Source organism: Delphinapterus leucas, chromosome 6 (assembly GCF_059928025.1).
Source record: "Delphinapterus leucas isolate spDelLeu-1000000601 "Yukka" chromosome 6, BTC_Dleu_Yukka2, whole genome shotgun sequence".
NCBI lineage: Eukaryota > Metazoa > Chordata > Mammalia > Artiodactyla > Monodontidae > Delphinapterus > Delphinapterus leucas.
The window spans coordinates 44,371,427-44,390,513 of record NC_143134.1 but is presented as its reverse complement, the minus strand read 5'-3'; the positions used below and the strand labels follow the sequence as shown (position 1 = coordinate 44,390,513).

The 19,087-nt window shown below is 40.9% G+C and overlaps 1 protein-coding gene across 3 annotated transcripts in view; it reads right to left on the bottom strand.

The window, feature by feature from the left end:
• Positions 1-19,087, bottom strand: part of KIF24 (kinesin family member 24) — a 61,177-nt gene that overhangs the window by 10,912 nt on the left and 31,178 nt on the right. For all 3 annotated transcript variants that reach the window (XM_022551547.3, XM_089913087.1, XM_089913088.1), the window contains 5 exons: positions 18,370-18,585; positions 15,250-15,337; positions 7,799-7,920; positions 6,868-6,973; positions 1,152-1,223 (listed from right to left, as the gene is read on the bottom strand). In XM_022551547.3, coding sequence (XP_022407255.1) covers positions 1,152-1,223; positions 6,868-6,973; positions 7,799-7,920; positions 15,250-15,337; positions 18,370-18,585 — 604 coding nt within the window. The remainder of the gene's footprint in view (positions 1-1,151; positions 1,224-6,867; positions 6,974-7,798; positions 7,921-15,249; positions 15,338-18,369; positions 18,586-19,087) is intronic.

Genomic DNA, 19,087 nt, shown 5'->3' with positions numbered 1-19,087 from the left:
AAAAGATAATTATGTATATATGTACTTAGGTACCTGGAAAGATCTAAAACTTATGTTTGAGTGAAAAAGTATATTATTCTGTAAGTGGATCCATGTGTGGAATTATTTTTTTAATTAAATAGGACACAATTTCTGGGGATGGAGGACATGTTTTGAAAAATAACAAAGCCAATGTCAGAATCAGGACTAACCACCTATAAGAAGGGTTTCCTGGATCCCTGGTTGAAATCATGTTTGAGAAGAAACAATCTAACCCAATTCTGACTAGTAAGGAGCTATGTTATTATAGGTTCTGCCCCAGGTCCTGTGGGGCTGCTGATCTAGCTGCACAGGGTGAAAATCTCTCCCAGAATACAAAGATCCTCACCTAGACTGCCTTCTACCTAGTCTGTCCCTACTGTGCATAGGATTTGGTGCAGAAGGGAACCAGGGGCACCCATAACTGTCTTCACAGCTGTTTGTACCTAGGCAGACCCCTCCGTGGGCCACTCTTCTGCAGCCGTTACAGATGCACACTTATTGGCATTTCCCATTAATAAAGAAGCACATTTTCGTGACAGAAAAATGGAAGAAAAAAATTACCTATGGTTCTACCACTCAAAATAATCAGCGAACATATGCATAATTTCTGTGTAGTTTTTTCTTCTCATTTAATATTTTTAAACTATAGATCTTGGTCATCTTTCCTGTCAGGACATGTCAAAAATCTATCTCATTCTTTTTAACTGCAGCTATTATTTTTTGTCTTGAAACACTGGTCTAAGTCTTACAACTAAGAAAGTACCAAGTACAGCTGCACTACCATCCCCTTCAAAGGCTCAGAGACTCCACTAAATCAACAAGGTTTCTTTACATTAGAAATAAGCAGAAAGCTGTTGGATGGTGACCACTGTTGCCCCGCAGGGAGCCTGGCTGCTTCGTAGTGCAGGTATCCCTGCCCGAGGACGCCCCTTTCTTCTCCAAGACTGAGGGCTCCTGGAAGGAATGTGACTCCTCCCCCTCCTCCCTCTGCCCCCTCCCTTCCCCCTCCCCCTCCCCCACTCCAGGGAGCATCACGCCTTGCTGGCAGTGGATGCTCTGCTGAAGGAATAAATGAATAGAAGAAGGAACACATGAGTGAACCGGAACTCAAAGCTCATATATAACTTTACCTGAGTTAATTTGCTTTGCCTGAAAGGAGTGTGAGTGTGTTCCTGATCCAATGCACGGATACATTCCTTCAGCTGCAAAGTGGTAGAATAATAAGCACATCAAATATCACATGCGAAGTGAGAATAATGGATCATATTTTTCTTAAGTAAATCACAGTCATGCAATTCCCAAAAGGAAGTCAAAATGCCGTGCTAGTTTCTCGTTCAACAAGAAAAATCAAGCTAGACTGGGAAACATCATCCCGTGCTAGCTGTGCCTAGTTAAGCCCCCCCGCCCCCGCAATTTAAAGGCTGTGATCCTAGAATTAGCCCTGATAGTGTAGAACAGACAAACCCAGGGACATTCCCACAGGTCCCAGAGTCCAGCTTACATGGTGGCAGTTCTGGCTTGCCAGCTCCCTTTCTCTCCTCTTCTCACACTCTTCCCAACTACAAGATGCACTTAAATAGAAAGATACTATACTACTCCCCCGCCTCCCTGCTCACACATGCACACCTATAGGTATGGACTCAAGTGCAGATTCAAGTTGTCTGGATGGGACAGGAGGAATTCTAGAGTCAGAGCTGGGAAGGAACTGAGAAATCATCTAGGTCTACCTCCTCATTTAAAAACAAGGGGGGACTGTGGCCCAAAGGCAAGGGCATGTCACTTGCTCCTGGGCAGAGCCCCTCAAAGAAGTGCTCATTGGATATCACTAGTGCTAGCAGAAACCTGCATACGTAGATCTCTAGGGGCAACATGCCCATCAGAAAGAGCAGGGGTTGAGGGGACAGGATCAGGGAGGAGAGATCTTCTATTTCTGAGTCCTGCATCTCCGCTAAGCGGCAGTAAATGAGAAGAAAGGCAGGGAAAAGAATGAAAGGAATCCCTTGGCAGTGCCAGTTCTGGGAGTTCACCAAGAACAGGTAATTAGCTTTGAGAGTCTGCTGTGGCTGTTCTTGGCAGCAGCTACAGATGCCCACAACTAACCCCTCTCTATCTAAGAAGCTGCCGGGTTATAAGAAGGTATAAGGGAATTTCCTCTTTTATTACAAATCAGTCCAATATCCCCAAACTTTAGCACTGGGAAGATTCTCTACAAGGGACAAGCAGGTACCCAAACCTGGTCCCTGAGTTACACCTGCCCCTTATGTACTCAAATCCAAGTGTGGCTATCAATCTCTATGAGCCTTTGGGTCCCTTTAGCCTTGAATCAGAATGGAAAGTAGACTTTAGTAAACTCTAAGGGAAAACCAAGAGAAGTACCCAGGAAAGAAAAAGGGGCACCTCTGTGCACCTCACAAAGCACAAGATTTTGATCCTATTCTATAAGGCTTGTTCTCAGGCCCCTTTACATGCTATCACCCATGTGAGACAGACACAGTCAAGCTCCAGAGGGTTCTCCAACTTCACAGGTACTTCTTGGGTTTCTTGGTTAATTCCTGGACCATAAATTTAAATACGAGAATCAAAGATTTCTAGCTAGAGGCTGTGGACCCTTGGCCAATTCACTTAACCTGAGCTTCAGAATCCTGATCCATAAAGTGGGAATAAGAGAACCTGCTTTGTTGTGAAGAGTAAACTGACTAGCATATAGTGCATGCTCAAATATATTGGTTCTGGGGCTCCTTGGAGAAATGGTTGATTCCAGGGCTAGGGCAGGGAAGAGTGTGTGACACCTTATAGTGCCAAAAGACAAGGAGCTGCTCAAAAAATGATGGGGGCATGTCAAAAGGATACAGAAACCAACTTGAAAGAACTCCCAATGGCCATCTGGGATAATTTGAGCAAGAAAATAAATAATGATAGAAATGGATTCTAATTTAGCAAATAAAAGAAATATCCATTTACTATTATAACTAAATAACCAAATAAATAAAGAGAAAAAAACATCTCTTTCTTACAGTAGCATTCTAACTAATTAATGTAGAATGATGAACACAGAAAATCCCATCAGGTAAACACCACAGTAATAATTGTTGCAGGTAAGAATCATCAATGGATACTAAAATTAGGCAGCAAAAGTGTGATGTAAACAGGATATTTGCATAGTTTCAAAGTATCTCTCCATAAGATACTTATTACAAAGGGAATAATCATAACTACAGTGGAGTAACCTAGCACAAACCACCTTAACTCAGTGATCAAGTTTAACATCACCAGTAATAAGACATATTGACTGATACAATACACTGAGAAGTGTACAACTTCTGTGGTATTCTTGCTAAAAATTCATTATCTCAATCTAATAATGAGAAAACATTACACAAACACAAATTCAGAGACATTCTGCAAAATAACTGGCCAGCATTCTTCAAAGGTGTTAAGGTCGAAATTGACAAAAACTGAGGAGACTACAGACCCATGATAACTAAATGTAACATAGAATCCTGGACCCGAAAAAGAACATTAGTGGGACTATTGATGAAATTCAAACAAGGTCTGTAGATAGTTAATAGTATTATATCAATGTTCATTTCCTGATTTAGATTACTATAGTTATGTAAGATGTTAACATTAGGAAGGCTGGGTGAAGGAATGCTACATGTTTATTTCTGTAACTTTTTTAAAATCTAAAATTATTCAAAAGTTTTAAACAACAATAAAAAGATGCTGATTCTCTCACCTCTCTCAGCCTCCCAATTTATCCCTCATGAGGCCTGGAAATAATGTGTCTAGCTGGAGATTTCAGTTCTGATCAAAAGGACTTAAATACTGTGGAGGGGCACAAGACAGGACTATGCATCTATAAGAAGGAATGAGGGTCTCTGTACACAGCCATGGAGTGAGCTCCAGGATACTGTTAAGTGAAAAAAGTAAAGTGTTTACAGTATGCTACCTTTTATTTTTTTCCCTCCTGAGAAAGGGGTGAATACAAACATATATATTGGTAGAAAATCATTATCTAAGGGGAGGGAGGTAACAGGATTGAGAGGACAGGGTTGAACACTAGAGTTTTCTGAATGTGGCTTATTTTATAACTTTAACTCAATACAAAATTGGTAAGCTTAAACACACAGAGAAGAATTATTTCAAGTGACTTTGCAACACAGTATTATGACTGTACATCCCTAGTGGCATACAATTTAAGGGTAAAAAGGAAACTGCAAAGAAATCTTAATCTGAATTCAGTAATCATATTATGAGTAATATTAACATGATTTGGGTATACATATATATTGAAGTGGAGCAAATAAATTATATTAATGTTGTTAGGAACTAAGAATTTTAGCATAAGAGAAAAGGGAGAGAAATACAAATTTTAAAAAGTTAAGCAAAAATCCTGCAGTCTTAATTTTGAATTAATTTATTAGTATGAATCCCTGATATACTTTTACCTTTAAAAAAAAATATCTAGGGCTTCCCTGGTGGCGCAGTGGTTAGGAATCTGCCTGCCAATGCAGGGGGCACGGGTTCGAGCCCTGGTCCGGGAGGATCCCACATGCCAGGGAGCGGCTGACCCCGTGCGCCACGGTTGCTGAGCCTGCACACTGGAGCCCACGAGCCACAAGTACTGAAGCCCACGCGCCTAGAGGCCCAGCTGCGCAACGAAGAGTAGCCCCTGCTTGAGGCAACTAGAGAAAGCCGCGCGCAGCAACAAAGACCCAATGCAGCCAAAAAAAAAAAATTTCCAAGCTCTGTCCACCAAAAAGGCCTAGTAGCGAGGACTAACAGTGGTAGTAAGTACCACTAGCACTCTAAATGGTCTCTAAATACCATTTCCCTCTAAAAACCAAGGCTTGTTGAAGAAATGGCTGATTCAAGGTCTGGGGAAAGAAATGTACAAGATGAGCCTACAACATCTTGTCATACCAGAAAGCCAGAGACTAGTAGGAACATATTTGAAAAGACTCCCACTGGCCAAAAATGTGTAATTTAAGAAGAAGAAGAAAAAAAGATGACAATGTTTTTAATAATATGAAAACAAACAAAAAAATAAACAACAACAACAAACTCATGGTCATGTTTAGGTTACCAGGACATCAACTCATTCTGAAAACTGGTGAGTGAAGGCAAAATATCAAGCATTTATCTTGCCTCCGTTGTATGAATTATATTTCAGGATGATCAGATAGTTGGGGGAAAGTTCTTTCCAGTTAATAAATACAGAAGGAATATTAGAATTAGAATATCATCATTTTGGAATCCCTAATGAAGCAATGGATAAAGGTAATAATGCTCATTGACAGCTGCTAAAACCATAAGGTGAAAAAGGTTGATGGGAAACATAGTAATGGAGGAATTAGAGTGATAACACTTCAAAATCACAAAAAGAGATAATCAGACATTCTGTACCTCCTGATGTGTTCCTATAGAAAGTCTAAGAACTACTCATGAATTATTCTTGCCAAAAAAACAGAACTTAAATCTGATCAAGCCTCTAGATCAGCATTTTCCCAATCGAAATATGTGAGCCACAAATACAAACCATATATGTAATTTTATTATAATAGCCATATTAAAAAGAAATATAACCATATTAAAAAGAAAACTAGTATGTATAAAATAGAGAACTAATAAGAACCTGCTGTATAGCACAGGGAACTCTACTTAATTTCGCTCTACAGTAGCAACTAACACAACATTGTAAGACAACTATACCCCAATAAAAAAAAAGAGAGAAAAAAATAAAAAGAAATAAAACCAGATGAAATTATATATTAAACATATAATCTTAATTGTATATTATATTAATCTTAATTATATATTTTAGTTAATCTGACACATCCGATAATATTTTAGCATGTAATCAGTATGAAAAAATATTAATGATATCTTACATGCTTCAATGTGTAATTTACACTTAGAGCACATCTCAATTCAGACTAGCCACATTTCAAGTACCCAATAGCCACATGTGGCTTAGTGGCTCCCATTTTGGACAGCACAAATATAAATCTTAACCACTTTATAGAAAATAGAGGATAGAGTACCATGTTAAACATCAACATGGAATGCAGATAGCCTAATCCAGAATGTAGGAAATCTCATATGTCAAGTGACTGAGTTTTCTTCAACAAATACATTAATATTAAAAAAAGAGAGAGAGAGGGGAAGAACTGATATGGCATGAAAGAGGAATATCAACCAAAAGCAATCCGAGGATCTTGTTTGTATCTTGATTTGAATAAATCAACTGTGAAATGACATTTATGGGACAACTGGTAGAATTATAACACTTACTGGATAACAGGTATCATTAAATAATTATTTCTTTAGGTGTGCAATGGTATTATGTTATATTAAAAAATGAGAGTCCTTATCTCTGAAATACATCATTAAATATTTGTGGAAGAAATGACACGATGACAGGATTTGTTTTAAAATAATCCAACCAGGAGAAGGAAAGGGTTGGTTAGATTTTTCACATGTTGAAGCTGGGAGACAAGTATTTGGGAGATCATTATACTATTTATTCTACTATTATATGTTTGAAAAAATAATTTTAAGACTTGATGAGAGGGATAAAGTGTACCTAAGTTAACCATTCAAGCAACTGCAGAAATACTTCTCTGCTCCTAATTGTCAGGGATTGACCAGAGGAAGAGAAGGCAGGGAGAGAAAGAAGAGTTGTCGAGAACTGCCAAGAATCTGATTGGGCACCCTTCGTCTCCGTCTCCAACCTTGGAATTCCACTGCCTTATTCCACCCCACCCTCACCTACTTTGGCTGCATGTAAAGAGGGGCAAAATCTCTCAAGAATGATTTTTAGATTAAAGGTTTTGAACAACTTACAGCCAGAAGACTCTGGTTTATTTCCGCACCTTCCATCTTTGTCTGTCTATCTGAGTCTCTGGCATCTGCTGCTCTTTCACTGCCAGCCAAGTCAATAAAAGAGATCCTAGAGAAAAGACACAGCAGGGATGACTTCTTTGGGGCTTTGGTTTATTTTTACATCAGCCAGCATTTTGTGAACCCAGCAAGAAATCAGCACTGACCCATCCTCAGGAAAGTAAAAGATATTACTGTCAGCTTTCCAAAAGTATTGCAAGATTCTAATCTGTCAGTTACTGCTGGCACTGTTCACTTAGACCCTTCTGTTGGTTTTAATCATTTGTGAGAAAGTATGACTGAAATTAATTAAACATATTTCCCATAAGGCTAAATGACCACAATGCAAATCACTTAGGTGACCACTTAGATAATTAAATAGAAACTTCCGTGGGCTGCTTTCCAGCAAACACCCCCTCCCCGTAAAAAAAAAAAAAAGACTCATTACTCAGAGGTGAGATAGGTTCATCCATCACTGTGGCAGAGTTTGCTAAGATAGCATCAGAAAGGCAATGAATGTACCCAGTTGTCTTATGGCTTCTTTCAGGAAGGATGGATTAATTTTCTTTCTTTTTTCTTTTTTTTTTGCCTGTAAGCTCTCTCAGATGCATTTCCTACTATTCCTCTGCTGATACTGTTTTTCACGTTAGAAGCAATCAATGTCCCTTTTAATAACTTAGGGTTGACCAACAATAGGTCATTACTTCATGGTTAATCAACTGATGGCACTTTAGTACAATGATTTATTTCAGAGTTAATAACTCTACTGTGTACCCCTGTAAGATATAAATAAAGAACTCCACGGTGGCAGGATGTCCTGTTGTTGACAACACATATTTCAAAGTCACATTATGGAAAGGCACACAATGCGATTCCCTGCGTATTTCCAGCTCACCTGCCAAATGTCCTCTTGGCTGAATCTTTGATCTGAATTTGGATGATAGCATGAGAGCGGGAGGAGTCTGCATTAACTCCAGTGGCCCCAGTGCTGCGCTCCTTGCTACCCTTCAAGATCACCTGAAAATAAAATCCACAGGGTGACTTCTGCAAGGAGTAAACAAAGCCCTCTGGCTCCTAAGAGTTGGCTGAGAGCAGTAGAGACCAGACATATAGCTTTGTCAGTAGACTGCAGTCTTTTCCCTCTATGAGGAAAGCTGCCTAAACTCTAAATCATACAGAATAAGTACCCAAGAGCAATGAAAACAATGTAGAATACTAATCTTGGGGGAGAACATTCAATAGCTCAAGAGCTAATTTACTTCTTGATCTCATATACTCTTTTTAATATCTTTGATGGATTTATCCTGACTAAAATCCCCAGGGCATAACTTGGCTCCAAAGTAAGGTCCCATCATACCCACCTGTTGTAGTAACCGAAGCAAAGGACAGAAATGTGCATCACAGAATGAATGATCACATCCACCTGTTCCACCACGATGCAGTCATAAAGGAGACCAGGACTGATGTGTGGGAACATGGAAGTGATGAGTTATCACAATTGCCATGAGCCCATGATTTCCCTTGAGACCACTGCCCCTCCAAATGGGAGTAAAGGCTAACTCGGGTCCCTCTGGCCACAAAGGAATGGGGGAGAAGAGGTGAAGCCTCAGGAATGGCCTCAAGCCACTGAAAACACAGCCATATAAGAATATCCTAGGGAGGGTGGGAGGAAGGGAGACGCAAGAGGGAAGAGATATGGGAACATATGTATATGTATAACTGATTCACTTTGTTATAAAGCAGAAACTAACACACCATTGTAAAGCAATTATACTCCAATAAAGATGTAAAAAAAATATATATATATCCTGCCCTGATTTGGGGGAGTGTTGATTATTGAGAATGAAAAAGGTGAAGAACTTTAAAAATATTTGACAGAATCCTCACAGTAGCCTAAGGTGAGGTGAGTATGATTATTATGCCCAATTTACAGCTGAGGAATAAATTCAAAGGTTGATTTGCTCACAAACAGCTGTTTTGTGGCAGAACCAAATTCCACATCTAGTATGTCTGATTCCAAAGCCCACGTAGCTTCTACTACACTGTGGGGCACTTAGGACAAATTCATCTATTTTGCAGTGAATTAGACTAAGAAAGTCCTATTTAATTTTTTTCTCAATCTCTCAGAAGTTTAATTTTTATCATATTGAACATAGCTACAGTTTCCAGATTAAAGAGTCCAAAAGTTGACAGAGTCAAACTCTCAACAATAGTCCATAAAATATCTTAACAAACAGGGGTAGGTACTTTTTAAAAAATTAACTAATAATAAATTCCTTCATGGCCTAAGCAATAGTTAGGTCTCTAAAGATTATCAGTGAGATTCAGAATTGTATTTTAGATCAAATTTTAAATGCACTCATTTTGTATATAGCTTGCTTAAAGTTTAAAGGGACTATCTGATGAATCCTTTTGTAAAGAGCAGAAATTGTTAATTTACAAAACTGGATTATCAACTGCATGGATAGCATGTTGCTGCTAATCAGAAATCAGAAGAATTAGAGCAGTAATCCCTTATACTGGGTGGGGCAACTGCCCCCCCCCCAAAAAGCACTGATAACTAAACCTGGATGCTGGCTAGGTCACTTAAGGCCAAATCTATGACTGAACCATCTAGTTTGTCTGGCTATCTATCTATCTATCTATCTATCTATCTATCTATCTATCTATCTATCTAACCACCCATCCATCCATGCCTCGCTGCAAGGCTTGCCGGATCTTAGTTCCCCAGCCAGGGATTGAACTCGGGGCCACTGCAGTGAAAGCACAAAGTCCTAATCACTGGATCGCCAGAGAATTCCCATGAACTATCTAGTTTAAATGCACTTCCTCATCCTGGCCTTTCTCTATCACTCTGATTTCATATTTTCATAGATTACAATGCAATGATGAGGGATTATTTTAGATTTGTATTAGTCTTTTTTATCAAACTTCTTTTTCATTAGAAAAGAAAGACATGCTTACTGGGGAAAACTTAGAAAATACAGGAAAAATATAAAGAAGAAAATATATACCTTCCATAACCCCAGAGTTAACAAGATTCTGGTGCATTTCCTCCCAGGGTTTTAGGGGTCTCAGAGCTCTTTTGAGATATATATATGTCTTTTACAAACCCCATGAAGAGACAGGGGAGATCTTTTAAATGCCTACATTTGTGAATTGTGTAAGCAATATGCTTGATGGATAAAGGAACAATCACAGAGAAGTTAAGTGGCTTATCCAAGGTCACACAGGCAGAATATGGTCAGGCTAGGGATAGAAGCCAGGTACCCTCTGCCACATGTAATCAATGATGCTACTTCTGCTGGAATATGATGAGAGCTCAGAGAGGCCTTAAGGCCATACCTAGTCAGGAAATGTGGATACTGACAGGAAGCTCAAGGGGTGACCTTGTGGTTCATCCCCAGGGGAGTCAAGAAAGACTGTCTTCTGAGGTTCTATTATAGAGTTTTATACTTGGCTTTTCATTGTGCCATGATGTACTAGGTACCTGTGAGTGCATCTCAGAAAATCTAACATGTTGAGGTGACTTTTCCTGACTAAATGCCTTTTAGAGAAAACATGAAGGAATTTTTGGTCCATGGTCCAGTTTCCTCAGCTTCAGTAACAGTCTGTCACCATGTTTTTCAGAAACTGTGGTATAAAGCAGCTGAGCTCTGAGGAGTAAAAATGAGGCAGTCTGTGAAGATCATTAGATAGACTTTTGTAAATTATATACAACTCAAGTGTAGCAGTTAAGAGTGAAATCTGAAGTTAGACTGTCTGGGTTTACATGCCAGCTCTGACAATACGGTTGTTTAAACTTTTGCATTGTGAGAACTTTTACAAATCACTTAACTTTTCAGGGCCTCAGTTTCTTATCTATAAAATGGTAATTTCATAGGTTACTTTTGAGGACTAAAAGAGATAATACGTAGTATGTAAAGCACTTAGTACTACGACTGGCACATTATATGTTCTCAATAAATATTAATTAAAGAAAATATACTGGGCTTCCCTGGTGGCACAGTGGTTGAGAACTTGCCTGCCAAGGCAGGGGACACGGGTTCGAACCCTGGTCTGGGAAGATCCCACATGCTGCGGAGCAACTAGGCCCGTGAGCCACAACTACTGAGCCTGCGCGTCTGGAGCCTGTGTTCCACAACAAGAGAGGCCGCGAATAGTGAGTGGCCCGCGCACCGCGATGAAGAGTGGCCCCCGCTCGCCGCAACTAGAGAAAGCCCTCGCACAGAAACGAAGACCTAACACAGCCAAAAATAATAAATAAATTAATTTAAAAAAAAGAAAGTATACTAAAGAACTAACATCTTTTTCTTTTTTTAATGTATTTATTTATTTTTGGCTGCATTGGGTCTTCGTTGCTGGGCGCGGGCTTTCTCTACTTGCGGTGAGCAGGGGCTATGTTTGTTGCGGTGCGCAGGCTTCTTACTGCGGTGGCTTCTCTTGTTGTGGAGCACAGGCTCTAGGCGTGCAGGCTTCGGTAGTTCTGGCTCACGGGCTCTAGAGCGCAGGCTCGGTAGTTGTGGCACACGGGCTTAATTGCTCCGCAGCCTGTGGGATCTTCCTGGACCAGGGATCGAACCCGTGTCCCCTGCATTGGCAGGCGGATTCTTAACTACTGTGCCACATGGGAAGTCCCAAGAACTAACATCTTTGTGTAAACTTCCAAAACTTAAACTATTTCTTTTAAAAAATGTAGGGACTTCCCTGGTGGTCCAGTGATTAAGACTCCGTGCTTCCAGTGCAGGGAGCATGGCTTCGATCCTTGGTCAGGGAACTAGGATCCACACAGCAGGAAGCGAAGCTTCATCTGCCACTCCCCATCACTCACATTACGCATTATCACCTGAACCATCCTCCCCCCACCCCGCATCCCACCCATCCATGGAAAAACTCTTCCATGAAAGTGGTCCCTGGTGCCAAAAAGGTTGCGGACCGCTGCTTTAGACAAATCATGTTATGTGAGTAGTAAAATGGGGACCTGCTACAATAGAAAGTAGAGACAACTATGGAATTCTGTGGCACTGGGAAATATTCAGGGACTTTTTTTTTTTTGGGGGGGGGGTACGCAGGCCTCTCACTGTTGTGGCCTCTCCCGTTGCGGAGCACAGGCTCCGGACGCGCAGGCTCAGCGGCCATGGCGCATGGGCCTAGCCACTCCGCGGCATGTGGAATCTTCCTGGACCGGGGCACGAACCCGTGTCCCCTGCATCGGCAGGTGGACTCCCAACCACTGTGCCACCAGGGAAGCCCCAGGGACTTATTAATAAGAATAATAGACATGACAAATTTAACTAGCATCACAGTAAGCATTATATGTATATTATCTCATTTCCTTCTCTGTCACACAATCCAATCGTCTGCTAACATCCACATATTTCGGGCTCAGAAAGGTAAAGGATGTGCTCAAGGACACACGGCACTGGGACCCAGCTCCATGCAGACTTTAATCACGAAGCTTCCTGCACAAATACCAAAGACAGGCTATGAGCACTTCAGTAGGGTAGGCACTGTGTATAGACTAAGTCTCTATCACCGGCATACAACTGAGGCTTATCTAGGGGAAGCTCTTACTCTGTGGGCCTCTGCTACCAACTACAGCCAAGGCAATGTTAAAACACGAAGCAGACTTATTAGAAGTTCAGGAATGGATACCTATAAGTACATGAACTGTCTGTAGGAATGACTTAAAAGCCCAAAAAACTCTACAAGGGAAAAAATGTCCATCATTTGCCTGACAAGCAAAACCTTGATTCCAAATCTGGTTGCATCAGCAAGTCCTCTGTAAAGGCAGGGAAGTCCTGGTCCCTGCATTGGTAAGACCGGGTAATAAAATACACCTGGAAGGAGAAACTTCTTGGAGGAAGGACAATCCTGTGTGAAAAATGAAGCTGCCAGTTGTGCAGCAAGGTAACAAGTAGCCATGCCTGAGTAAGCCTGAGGGCGATCTGCGATGGTGACATACATGAAGATGACACCTGAGGGTGACACTTGAGCAAACACATAGGTGATACCTGAGTGAGCGTGAATGGTGACACCTGAGAGAGAGTGAAAGTGTGACACCTGAGTTGGCAAGTGCTGTTGTTTCAAGTCAGTAAATGTTTATGAGGGTAACCATGTCAGATATCCATAATTTATATCAACTTTCCACCTTGATCTCAGCTGGCTTCCTTCTTGTACAACCTCGTATGTATTACAGACTGAGGGTATCAATGGCAATAATATGTCCACTAACAAGAAACTTCTGCTTGTCTTAGAAAACACACCTTAGGATAGAGCAGTGCCATAAACTCTTCCAGGGTGAGAGTGATTTGACACCAGATTGCCCACTAACATAGTTATGACCCATAGCCAAGGAAAAGGGACTTCTTTTTAGTGTTTGATCCTTTCCCATTCAATTGGTCTAATTTCCAAGGACAACAGCATCATGAGGACCAACTCTCCTGAAACTCCCAGCCAAATGAAGGAACGACTAGGGGAGGCAGCGGCAAGAGGACCACAGGGAATAGGTGTGTAAGAAACAATTTCCTCAGGACTCTGCAGTGGAGGGAGCTCTGGACAGGTTAAGAATGGTCAACAGCCTCAGAAGAACCCTTCAACATGTCCCACACACCTTTGTTCTGTGCCTGCCTTTGCAGTCACTAGAAAGGGGCTCTTGGCTCTTAGGTGCCTGTCTAGAACAGCCACACTAAGGTGCCATCCTTGGATTTTGGGTACCAGGATTCAGGAAGCTGATAATCACATAAATACAAGGTTCCAGCCCTTAAACAAAATTTACCTAATTGTCCCAAGAAAAAGAAACTGTTAGAGGGCTTCCCTGGTGGCGCAGTGGTTGAGAGTCCGCCTGCCGATGCAGGGGACACGGGTTTGTGCCCCGGTCCGGGAAGATCCCACATGCCGAGGAGCGGCTGGGCCCATGAGCCATGGCCGCTGGGCCTGCGCGTCCGGAGCCTGTGCTCCACAACGGGAGAGGCCACAACAGTGAGAGGCCCGTATACCGCAAAAAAAAAGAAACTGTTAGAAAAAGACACGTATTAATGGTGGGCCACCTCGCCATTTCACACACCCAAGTCCCTGGAGGGATGTACTGTGAAGCTGTTCTAAAGGTGGGTATTGTCAAGTACCCAGCCTGTCCTTCGAGCCCTCTCCCTTTGACTCTAGCCCTCTCCCTTTGACTCTAGCCAGGCTTGTTGGATATACTAGCATGACTATGATGGCTGCATGTTAGAATAACCTTGGGAGCTTTTAAAATAATACCCATCTTCATACATTGCTGGTGGGAATATAAAATGGTGCAGCCACTTTAGAAAACAGTTTGGCAGTTCCCCAAAAAGTGACTCAGCAATTCCACTCCTAGGCATATACTCAAGAAAACTGAAAACGTACGTCCATACAAAAACCTGTACCTGAATGTTCATAGCAGCATTATTCATAATAGCCAAAAGGTTGAAACAACCCACATGCCCATCAACTGTTGAATAAAATATGGTATATACATACAACAGAATATTATTCCACCATAAAAAGGAATGAAATACTGATACATTCAACAACATGGATGAACCTTGAAAACATTACGCTAAGTGAAAGAATGCAGAGACAAAATGTTGCATATTGTGTGATTACATTTATATGATATGGCCAGAATAGGTAAATCCAAAGAGATAGAAATTAGTGGTTGTCAGGCACCAGGCACAGGGGAAATAAAGAGTAACTGTTAACGGTACAGGGTTTCATTTTGGTGTGATGAAAATGTTCTGGAATTTGATAGTGGTGATAGCTGTACAACTTTCTGAAAATACTAAAAAAAAAATCACTAAATTACATATTTTAAAAGGGTGAAAAAAGCAGATTTAAAAATACCTTTGGAATGATACACAAAAAACTAAAAAATATATTAGTTGCCTCAGGAAAAGGGAATGGAAGGAATATTTTCATTGTACTTTCTGAAATTTTTTTTGTACTTTCTGAATTTTGAATCCATGTGAAGGTATTACCCATTAAAATTTTTATTGAAAATAGAATATTTCTCTCCAGCAGCCTTTACCAGAGCCCACTACCATAAAAATACACATTAGCAGCTTTTGAAACTGGCTCAGAAGTATCCTCTCATGCATTAGGCTCTCCCACATGCCTTACTTCCCACTATCAAGGCACTGAGACAACAACCTTGTAGAGAAAGGAGCCAACCTCTCAGAGGAGGATTCATATTTTATAAGTGTGAAATGGTATGTTTGTCATCGCCCTTTGCCTAAACCTGAGTCCATTATATTTAGGAGATAGCAAAATGAAGTCTTCCCTAGTACTTAGGCTGCTACAGTGGGGTAGTAAAGGAGGAAGAATTACCTCTAAGAGAAGCTCCACACTATCCACCTGAAGTTCTCGCAGTCCCACTATCTGTACCACATGCTTGCTATCTTCTCTTGCGAAGAGCCTGTGGATGCAAGAACATGGCTGGTTTGGCAGAGCTTCAGTAACAGACTCCCCAGAACCCAACCCACCACTCCCCATTAAGTAGCAGTTTTGCTGTTTGTGTGGGATCGATATGCATTCTCCTCACCACCCCCCACACCTCCTGATTCCAGCCCCAGGCTTCAGAGGCAGTCTTTGATTGTTTTAAACAAATCAGCATCTTTGGCTACAATGAATAGAATGAGCATTTAAGCCAGACCTATGCCAATCAATGGATGATGTATTCCTGGCTACAGTGATTGGTTCAGGAGTGGATATGGGATCTTCGCTGGTCCCATCAAAATAAAGTCCTAGTCTCTGGTTGTTAGGTGCTCTCTTTTTCTCTCTAGAAGTGAAAGCATGTGGCCCTGGGAGCAGTGGCAGCCATTCTACATCCACAAAAGAGACAGTTTTGGAATGATGTTAATACCATGGAAGGTAGAGCAGAGAGATGCAAAGAAACCTGGTCTCTATAACATCACTGAACTGCTAGAGTATAAAGACCCTAAGGCTTGACTGTCCTCTAGGCTTTCTAGTTATACGAGCCAATGGCTTCCCTAAATGCATAAGCCAGTAAGAGTGGGGTCTTATTTTACTAAATACTTGCAACATAAGGAGTCCTGATACATTTTCTAAGGAAGCAAGGAAGAGCTGGTGTTGCACCTGAAAGTCTCAGGCCTGCGTGTAACAAAATGAATGGTTACAGTCTACCATATCACTGAACCAGATCCACCAAGGGGCATGTATTGAATCTATCAAAGACTCTAAGATTATTTTCTCCCTTAATAAGATACTGATTGCCAAATAAAATTAAATTAAAGTAAAATAAAATAATGGAATTTCACTTCACAGCCAAAAAAATATTTTCTCAAAAAATTTTTTTCTCCATCTAAACCTTACCCCAAGTTTCCAAATTTTTACAGAAGGATAGGAAAACAGCCTCACCAATGCCCTTGATCTCTCAGAAGACAACTCTATTGGAACAGTTAGGCTTCTGGAATGAAAGAAAGATCTAGCTTTCAGAGCCTTCACATCACTCCTGAACATACTTCCCAGGCCCCAGAAAAGTTCCTAATGAATAGCCTAAAATGCACTGCTGTATTTTTAAATCATAGAAGCAAGAAGTATATTTTTATCACTTTTTATGCAAAGGTAAAGACAACTTATGTTCTACTTTAAAGTGTTAATTTTAAGATCTTTAAACTTTGGTTTCTAGTTTAAGAGGTAGACTGAGCACATATACTTCTATCTACCTTTGACAAAGCCCCTCTTATAGAAAATATATTTTATTTTTAAAACAACAGGATAAGTCATAACAGCTCTAGGCAAACAAGAAAGAGTATTATCAATGGAGCAGGACATTTCAGAAGTCTCAGAAAGGCAGGAAATAAAGAGATATTAGACAATTAACCAGAGACATAAAAAAAAAATCCCACAGCTCAAGACACTTGCAGAATAAGTGTGGGTATTCCCTAGTGAGCCCTAGAGAAACTTTAAACCCAGGAGTTAGCATATTCCCATCCCCTTGGCTATAATTAAAGAATGTAGAAATAACAGGACAGTATATTGGGGTCATTCATTAAAGAACTGCACTCAAAAACAGCTGGATATCCTGACTGTCCCTTCACACAAAGAAACAAAACGCGTGCACACACACACACAAACACACACACACACACACACACACACACACACACACAGAGAGAACAGTGGCTTTTATTTTCATGCTAACTGTTCTTTAAAGGAAGTGGCCATTCTGACTGGAAAGGGCTCCTAATAAGGGTATTGAGGCTTGAAAGAGAAGCTGTGATGGAGCTAACTTGAGGCTTCAAAACCAACACAGAGAGAGTAGAAAAGCAAGTCTTCCCCAAAGCAACCCCAAAGTAGCACCCTTCTTTATCTGGCAATTGTGTCATGACTGAACCCCCAACACCTGTACATTCTCTGAATTGTGGCATACTGAAGGTCCCTTTTGTTGAAATAGTCCATAGGATGGTGGTCTGCCTAAGCCCACTCCAGTGACTTCTCCAGTTCTGCTACTCAATACTCTAGTGCCTCTCTATGACGGGGGCCGCTCTATCAATGCTCTCCACGAACCAGAGCTGCTCCTCCACCCCTACTCCCCATTCCAGTGCTTTCCTGGAGCACATGAAACTTGCACGACCTTTTGGACAGCTCTGTAGGGGCTTAGATATCTTTGCTGGGGGCTAGTCTCTTTCACTGATTTGGTTTCCCCAGACTTCCACCATGCTCAGCCTCAACTCACTCCTCTTCACCTGGTGTGGCTGCTCCCAACATGTCTCAGGTCTGGTTAATTCTGTCCTGACAACCTCTTATCCTTCCACTTCCCCTGTTCCCTCTCTCTCCTCCCTGTTCTCCCAGTCAGTTGATACCTCCACAACTTTGTGGCCTCCTACTCAGTTAAAATCATCTGTTTCAACCTAAACAAAACTTTATGCCAGAAAAATACAATAGGGATTTAAAATCAGTTACTGAATGAATACATTTCCAAAGTATTGTATTATGTGGCAAGGGCAATAGGTTAAGCCTTATAAGAGTTAATGTGAAGAAAAGATTTTCTTTTCTTTTTACTGATATCAGAAAACTATCATTAAGTTTACCCTAAGATTATAGAGAAGAAAAACAAGAGGAAGTGGGAAACATTATAGTTCTTCCAGTGCAATAATAGGTCAAAAGAATAGGAAGGGATTTAAGTATATGTTGCTTTCCTGACTTCCTGAAATTATAATCTTTTTCACAGACCAAAATAAAAGGGATATAGTTTTTTGATGAGCATTAGGATATTGATCACTTAAAAAATACTAATGGAAGGCTAATTTATATTCTTCTTTAGCTGAACTGACAGTTTGAAAAAAATATGCATCTGATTCAGGAGACTCATTTCACAAAAGGGCGTTAGTGTACCAAAACCTCTGATTAAATCCCATGATTCAGTGGGACTCTGGCTTAAAACAATAAAGAACAGATTTACAGTTTCCTACTCATATCCAATACCTTTTTCTTCTATTTAGGAGGTCATAAAGCTGTCCACAGTAGATTTCATAGAAGCTGATCCACACAAAACAGTGCCTTCTTGGCTGGGACACTTCTAGTTGTCTGAAGATATCTTTGGCAGCCAGAGCATACAGTCCTGGGTTCTGATGAGTTCCTATCATGGTATAGGTCTTTCCGGCACCTGTCTGTCCATATGCGAAGCAAGTGGCATTGCCTCTGGGGGAAGAATCATTTGTATTTACTTTTAAATATTAAGAGAAATGCTAATCTACACACAGATTTTTTTTGTGTGTGTGGTATTCGGGCTTCTCACTGCTATGGCCTCTCCCGTTGCGGAGCACAGGCTCCGGACGCACAGGCTCAGCGGCTCCGCGGCATGTGGGATCCTCCCGGACCGGGGCATGAACCCGTGTCCCCTGCATCAGCAGGCGGACTCTCAACCACTGCGCCACCAGGGGAGCCCTACACACAGATTTTTAAATGACAAAAGTCAGGTGGAAAAAGAATCCTTGACAAAATTCAGCTAGAAAATATAGAGCCCTTTAAGGAGAAGAGGGCTTTACATTATAAAAACAAGGGATGAGGAAAAAAATTCTCAAAGCAGTACGTGAGATTTTTTTACTAGGAATTTTTTATGGAACTGGTAAGACCATAAGACAACTCTAGAAAATAAGGAAACAAAGACCTTATGTTAGGTGCTTTAGAGGATCCTAGAGAA